The sequence below is a fragment of the Nannobrachium achirus genome (assembly GCF_963921795.1).
Source record: "Nannobrachium achirus genome assembly, chromosome: 12".
Lineage (NCBI taxonomy): Eukaryota > Metazoa > Chordata > Actinopteri > Myctophiformes > Myctophidae > Nannobrachium > Nannobrachium achirus.
This window is the reverse complement of record NC_137832.1, coordinates 29,810,055-29,818,256: the sequence shown is the minus strand read 5'-3', so window position 1 is coordinate 29,818,256 and position 8,202 is coordinate 29,810,055. Positions and strand designations below refer to the sequence as shown.

General features: G+C 44.2%; 1 protein-coding gene across 1 annotated transcript in view; it reads left to right on the top strand.

Moving 5' to 3' along the window:
- Positions 1–641: 641 nt before the first annotated feature.
- adam28 (ADAM metallopeptidase domain 28) overlaps positions 642–8,202 on the top strand; it is a gene marked incomplete at its 5' end in the record, with an annotated part of 50,006 nt that continues 42,445 nt past the window's right edge. Inside the window, one exon of the mRNA XM_080738560.1 lies at positions 642–699. Within this exon, the coding sequence (XP_080594686.1) occupies positions 642–699 (58 nt within the window). The remainder of the gene's footprint in view (positions 700–8,202) is intronic.

Below are 8,202 nucleotides of genomic sequence, written 5' to 3'. Positions count from 1 at the left end.
CCAGCCACCCAGCCACCCACCCACGGACATACCCACGGACATACCTGTCTATTGGGAGCGCTTTCACCGCTCCAAAAAGGTTAAACACGTTAGTTTGGTTTTTGGGAAGTGGGGATGTGTTTCATAAGCCAGTGGTTCTCAACCTGTGGGTCGGAATCCCCAGGGGGGTCGACAAATTATTTTGGGGGGTCCCCAGATGATTAACTTAATGTGCAACATCGTTTTCCCACTCTACAGTAAACAAACCAACATAAAGTTTAAGTGTATAGAGGGTATCTGTAGTAAAGTGACAATTTAAGGACTTTTTAATACCTTTAAAATGACAGCAAAAACATTGGACAAACCGTCAAATATTAGAGGCAGAAATTGTGAAAATAGCAGAACTACATGCTCACAACGCCTCGCGTTATAGAACCGTGTTATACAAAATGTAATGCCTCAACTCTTAGTGCTCGTCAGAGTGGGGGGTTCCCAGTTAAATATGGTTATTTTGGGGGTTGTGGCCTGAAAAGGTTGAGAACCACTGTCATAAGCCAGCATGGTAGGCAGCTGGCTGGCAGTCTAATGCAGACATAGCATGGACGGATTGGAACGGCCTCAGGGAAATGTTCCGCCGGTGAAGTGTCAAAGTAAATGAGTCGATGGTGCACTTCCTCTTCCTCCTGCCTGACCCACCCCCCAGCCCCCACTATCGCACGAGTAAGGGATGCACCCGCACTCACATGCTGATGAAATGGCTTGGTGCATTGCTCCCGCAGGGGGCACCCAGGCTGCTGGGCGGCTACTACAGGCGGAGAAAACCGGATCAAACCAGCCAGAGCACCTCACATACAGGACACAGAGACACGTGCACACACGCACACACGCACACACGCACGCGGCTCAGTCAGCACTGTGCGCTCTCGCCTTCTCACTCTGATCATCATGGATGGATGGGCTGAGGGTAGCATCTGTCTGCACTCGGCTCTCTCCAGCCAGGACTTTAAATTCTTTCAGGCATCCTTTACACACAGCCCAGAACCCCCCCTCCCCCCCACCACCCCCCACGGTATCAGGTGGATCATATTAGGGTCACCAGTCTGCCTGGGACACTGTGTGTGTTCGAGCACGTGTGTGTGCGCGTGTGTGTGTGCGTGCGTGCGTGCGCGTGTTCTCGTTGTGGTTAGTTGTACAGACAGTGCAGAGTGATAGGGCATTCCACTGGTATAAACCGGTTACTCCATTCCCCACCCCCACTCCCCATCACTGCATGGGGATGTTCTTACTCTCACTCTTTCTCTCTCTCTCTTTCTTTCTCTCACTCTCTCCTCTCGTGACCATATTGCTAAATAATTCATCATTTGTTTTTGAATGAATGAGGGTGAATCCTCGACATGCAAACACGATGGAACAAAAAAGGCATCTACTGTATACATTGTATACAGTAGATGTTATACTATACAAGCATACTGAAAGAACATGCCATAATTCTGCTCATGGTTCACATCGAGTGCTTGTCCACTGTCTAATGAACAGGATCATGTCTATTTCACCAGAGCTGAGTCAGTGACTTACTGTACAGTATATGTAGCTGTGTCCTTTGTTGGTAGTTTTGGGGGGGGGGTTGTATGGATTAAGGCTGGGCATATATATCGAGAATACCGGTATATTGACATCGAGGTATCAACATGCAAGGTATACATATCGAAGATGACGGCTTGAAATGAGGTATTGGTGTATGTGTCAAATTAATTACTAGACACACTATGCATGCACGTACCACATGCAAAAAAGCAGTCCATCTTAACCAGGTGTGGTTATTTCAATAAAACCGTTGTTGGAAAATGGAAATAAGGCATTTAATTTCTTTATTCTGTGTACTGTGCATGCATGGATATGCTATTCATTATCTGGGTTAGGCAAGCAGTGGACCTAAAGCAGAAAGACACTAAAAACGATATAATGCAATTGATTTTACTAATGTCGATTATTACTAATTATCGATATCGAGGTATTCAAAAACGTTATCGAATATCAAAGGTTTTCCTAATATCGCCCAGACTTAGTATGGATACATACTCTATTTCTATTATTATTATTACTAGTCGTTACCCGTTCAAAGATATGAGCTCCGAAATAATGTGCAGTGTGTGGGTTATGGGGTGTGCACTGTGCACATGCACAGTATATGAGGGATGGAAAGTAACTTTCTGGTGCTTGCATGATAATACGGTATGTAGGAGCATCAATGTAAGAAATACCCGTTTCGTTTAATGGCTACAGAGATACTGTGTACTGATCTGCATGATTTTTGGACAACATCTGTAACAGGGCCAGACAACCCCCCCCCACACACACACACACACACGCACGCACGCACGCGCACACACACACACACACACACACACACACACACACACACACACACACACACACACACACACACACACACAGCTGGTTAAACATGTTGCCCCATGCTAGATGCAGAATAGATAGTAGATACACCATAAAAATGCTAATATACAGCATATTATGATTTGTGAAAGTGACAAACGGGCTTCACAGTTATGTCAGGTGTGTTCATATGCTAATGGTGATGCGATTTCAGATCAATTGCTCCAGCCACTGAGGAGAAACGCCACACACACACAGCTGGTTAAACATGTTGCCCCATGCTAGATGCAGAATAGATATGCCTCATGCTAGATGCAGAATAGATAGTAGATACACCATAAAAATGCTAATATACAGCATATGATTTGTGAAAGTGACAAACGGGCTTCACAGTTATGTCAGGTGTGTTCATATGCTAATGGTGATGCGATTTCAGATCAATTGCTCCAGCCACTGAGGAGAAACGCTGTGACAGACACTCAGACAGACAGACAGACAGACAGACACTCACTCACTCAGACAGACAGACATTTGGAAAATTATAGTATAGATAAACTATTTCTGATTATTGTTCATTTGCTATTGCTAATGCTTTGGATACATATGTGGCTGTAATAACAGTGTTATGGCATAGAATTCATTTGAGTCTGAAGGTCAGCAGGTGAACGTAACAGCTGTAAAAGATAAGTGTACACACACATACTGCATGTTGATAAAGTTGTGTTTACCATTTTGTAGAGCGTGTATGACAGATTAGCTATTCTCTTCCTCTCTCGCTCTATCTCTCCCTTTTTCTCTCTCCTCACTTTTTCTTGCTCGCTCTCCTTGTATGTCTCTATCGGATCAGCGTAGGTCTGTGTGTGTGTGTGTGTGTGTGTGTGTGTGTGTGTGTGTGTGTGCGCGCGTGCGTGTGTGCGTCTCACTCTCTCTGCATCCCCCTCACATATATGAATGTGTTCACACTGTCGCCATTGTGTTTGTTTAGCACCAGCGTGTGTATGGTGGCCACACAGCAGCCTTCACCTCCTGATTCCGATTATCTTGGCTCTCCCTCTTTCACTTCCGTTTTGTCCAATTCAATTTGTTCCTGAGTGTTTAATGAGCAACATTTCGTAGCCTGCCGACAACCATATTCTATCCCTCTCTCCTTGAAAAAGATGATGGTTGTTTAAGTGGCCGAGTAGGCTATACAGTATGTCTGGTATAGCATTGCTCAGGTTACCGTGGACGCACTATCTCTGACAGCTCACCAGGGAGTTCGTGTAACATTGCTATTCCTATGGCGACAGGGACAAAATCAACAGAGGAGCTGTGGTGGGGAGAGAGAGAGAGAGAGAGAGAGAGAGAGAGAGAGAGAGAGAGAGAGAGAGAGCTGGGGAGCGAGACAGACAGGCATGCAGGCAGGCAGGCAGATATATAGATAATGGGAAGACACTGCCAGGTCTGCTGGTGTGACCAGGTGCTGTTGGTGTATATAATATACCAAGATCAAATGCATGTGTACATACAGTACACTGATGTTCTCTTTTGCTCTTTTTTGCACTCTCGCTTTCTTATTATTATCTTTTTCTGTACCTGACTACCAGTACACAAGATAACAATAAAGAATCTTGAATGATGCACTCTGAAAGTGTAAATAATTAGCCTTACTAGGGTATTTTCATTTAGCTGTGTGGGTGGAGACAGACATGGAGCATCAGAGTCATTGTACAAAAGGGGAAGGACGCCGCTTATAGTCCAGTACCTGGCTTAAAGTCCTGCTCGCAATTTGGTGTTAGGGGAGTTTCTCACCTGAACTGAGTCAGTGGGTCCCTAGACATGAAAAATCACAGAGGTGCTCGTTCGCCATAGTGCCACGAATGGCACAATGGCCAAATCAAATATGGCTGCCATCGGCTATGATGAAAATCCAACTTTTCTGTTTCTGGGTGTATATGCACATGTAATACCTCTATGTGGACTAATTGGGGTGTGGGGAATTCATTTCTGGCATTGTTTTGACCACTTAGGGTGATTTGGACCTCGAAAAGGTCATGTTCAAGGTCATTTTGCTATTCCGAAGACAGTGACCATAACTTGGCCATTGTTAGGAGTAAAAACAGGTGCAATAGGTCTAAATCAACTAATTCTGACATATATAATTCATTTCTGACATTGTTTTGACCATTAAGGATCATCTTGTCTTTGAAATATCAATGTCAATGCCATTTTTCAAAAATGATTTGTTCATTACTTGCACTTTTATAGTATTTTTTCATAAGTTTGTTTTGTTTATAGCAAAATACATACTAGTGAGAAATACAACAAGTAAACATCCCCATTTAACTTTAAAGGGGGGTTTAAATGGGTGTTTAAATGAGCAAATAAGACAGACCATTTACGAATAAAAGTGACAAATAAAATCACACAACAAAAATCACACAACAAAAGCACACACAAAATTAAATAACAATTTCTCTCAAAGTGCACCAGTATTGTGATTGTGTGCATCCAAGTTAGTATGATGTGTTTTTACAGGATGGATTTGCCATTGTTCCATGGCAAAATATGATGCACCGAACTCCATCAGCAAGTCAGCCATATCGTCGAGTATCGAAGTGTTCCTTGCATCCATCCATGTTCCATTGGTTAGTCTTTCCTCAGGTTCCTTGGCTATTGCAAGCAGGTGGCAAGACATGCACCCACTAGAAAGGTGCCTTGTTGGTCTCAGCAGTTGTACTTCTCTGCTACCAATGCTGTGTCTTGTTCTGTCAAGGTCTTTGCCTCTCCAAAGTTTGTTAGATATTGTAGCCAAGCCACGACTGCATGTTTAGTCCCCACCTGGCCCATGCAGTCGTCTCCAGTCTCCAAGGCATATGTGCCTAGCCTGATACTTCAGTCCGCACATCACCACCCCCTGTTGGTGGGTGGTTTGTAGCCTAGTGTGGACTGAAGCTGCACATATTTTATTCTATTCCGAGCGCGCCTGAAGAGCGGGCGCATTGAATGGGCCAATCAGGGTTGTATGCTTGGGGCACGTGGTTTGGCTGCTCCGGTCCCAGCCCCCTCCAAACAGAGCTCTTGAGCTCACGTGAGACACGCTCGTGGACTCTGATTGGTCCGTGAAAACTGTCATGGCGGAGTCAGACTCGACTCGTATTATTTTAATAAACGATGCAATAGTGCCGTTTCTTCACGTTTTAATACCATTTTGCACTAACGTAAACATGCAGACATATAATATGTTATGAGAAATAACGTATTTTTGCAATGTCACGCCACGTCGCCGTCGCGCGTGTGTGTGTGTGTATGTGTGTGTGTGTGTGTGTGTGTGTGACGTCAATAGGCTTTAGCCCGCCCACGCCGAAGTAGAATCTCCGTCCGTAATCTCAGACTCTCATCCCGAAGTGAAACGTAGTGTGAGATGTCTGGCGCTCGCAGTCAGGCAAATATGTGCCTTGATCACTGTCTTGGCTAGTGGTGCTCCAAGATGAGAGACTGCTTGATGCTGTGGAAGCGTGTGCCGCTGCACCCCTAGTGCCATACTGCTACCAGATCTACTTCATCCCCAGTGCTTGGAAGTATGCGGTGTAGTATAGCATTAATGCGAAGGAGGAGACTATGACAACTCTCTGGGGTCCACTCATAATCCTGGCGTCCCATTATTCCGTCCAATAGATTAGGGTAGGATTAGGATAGGTTTAGTTATAATGGGGCCAGTTGACTCCACAAACATGTACCACCAGCTTGGTGTCATCCCCCTCAATCTAGTTCAATCTTTGGGATCTCTTCACCACCAGCCCCTTATCATCAGAGCTAACAGAGTCGACAGACACACCCATCCCTCAGCAACTTTACAAATTGTCGGTGTCTGAGGAGAACACCAGCTGTGTGTTCGGAATATGTTGTCCAATCAAGCTTGTGGCAATGCTACCCACATTGTTGGGCGACAGTGGCTCAGTATAGACCGGCCTTGGAATCTGAAGGTTCCAGGGTCGGTTCCCGGCTCCTCCTGGTTATGTGTGGAAGGTCCCTTGAGCAAGACACTGAACCCCTAACTGCTCCTGATGAGCACCTTGCAAGGTTTCATGGTGTGAATGTATGTGTGAATGTGTGTGTTAATGGGTGAATGTGAAATACATAGTAAAGCGCTTTGGAGAAAAGCGATACTGTAAATGCAGTCAATTTACCATTGTCAGCTCTGTTGTCTCTGGTGATGATGACATAGGCGGCTGGTGGAGAAGAGATCCCAGACAATTTGAATAGGATTGAGGAGGCTGACACCTGGTGCATGTACTGACTCCATTATTACTACTGTAAGCCTATCCCTAACCTTCACTAACCTAATGGTCGGAATAATGGGATGCCGGAACTATGAGCGGACCCCAGAGAGTTGTTGTCGCCTTCGCATAACTGCTATACTACACCCCATATTGCCAAGCTGGGGATGAAGGAGATCTGGCAGCAATATGGCACTGGTGAGAATCAGCACATGCTTCCACTGCATCAAGCAGTCTCTCATCTTGGAGCACCAATAGCTAAGACCGTCTGACCGAGTACAATATCTAACAAACTTTGGAGAGGCAAAGACCTTGACAGAACAAGACACAGCATTGGTAGCAGAGAAGTACACCTGCTGAGACCAACAAGGCACCTTTCTAGTGCATTTCTTGCCACCTGCTTGCAACAGCCAAGGAACCTGAGGAAAGACTAGAACCAATGGAACATGGAACAGGGCATGTCCTGTTGTCCGTGCATTAAAAATGAGGACAAGTGACTCTTGGTTTCACTTTTTCTGTGGCGCTCCAAGCAGCTTTGTGCTGTATGCAGACTATGGACTGCCCATACTGTGGAGTGGAGGGAGCAAGGGGGGTCATTAGCTGTCCTTTTGTTATTAATTATATTTCAATGTATGACATTTTTATCCAGACAAGTGACTTTTGTGCCCGGACAAGTTAATAGGAAATATACTTGTCCAAAGGACAGGTGCCTCAAAAAAGGCAATGTCAAGCTCTGATGGATGGAAGGAGCACTTTGACGTAAGTACACTCCTGCCATGTCTGAAGCGTAACACTCGACGATATGGCTGCATTGCTGATGGAGTTCTGTGCATCATATTTTGCCATGTAACAATGACAAATCCATCCTGTAAAAACACATCACATTAACTTACAATCACATTATGGTGCACTTTGAGGGAAATTGTTATTTCATTTTGTATGTGATTTTGTTGTGTGATTTTATTGTGTCACTTTTATTCGTAAATGGTCTTATTTTCTCATTTAAACACCCATTTAACGCCCCCCTTTAAAGTTAAATGGGGATGTTTACTTGTTGTATTTCTCACTAGTATGTATTTTGTTATAAACAAAACAAACTTATGAAAAAATACTATAAAAGTGCAAGTAATGAACAAAATCGTTTTTGAAAAATGGCATTGACATTGATATTGCAAAGACAAGATGATCCTTAATGGTCAAAACAATCTCAGAAATGAATTATACATGTCAGAATTAGTTGATTTAGACCTATTGCACCTGTTTTTTACTCCTAACAATGGCCAAGTTATGGCCACGGTCTTTGGAATAGCAAAATGACCTTGACCATGACCTTTTCGAGGTCCAAATCACCCTAAATGGTAAAAACAATATCAGAAATGAATTCCCCACACCCCACTTAGTCCAAATAGAGGTATTATATGTGCACATACACCCAGAAACAAAAAAGTTGGATTTTCATCATAGCCGATGGCAGCCATATTTGATTTGGCCATTGTGCCATTCGTGGCACTATGGCGAACGAGCACCTCAGTGATTTTTCATGTCTAGGGACCCACTGACTCAGTTCAGG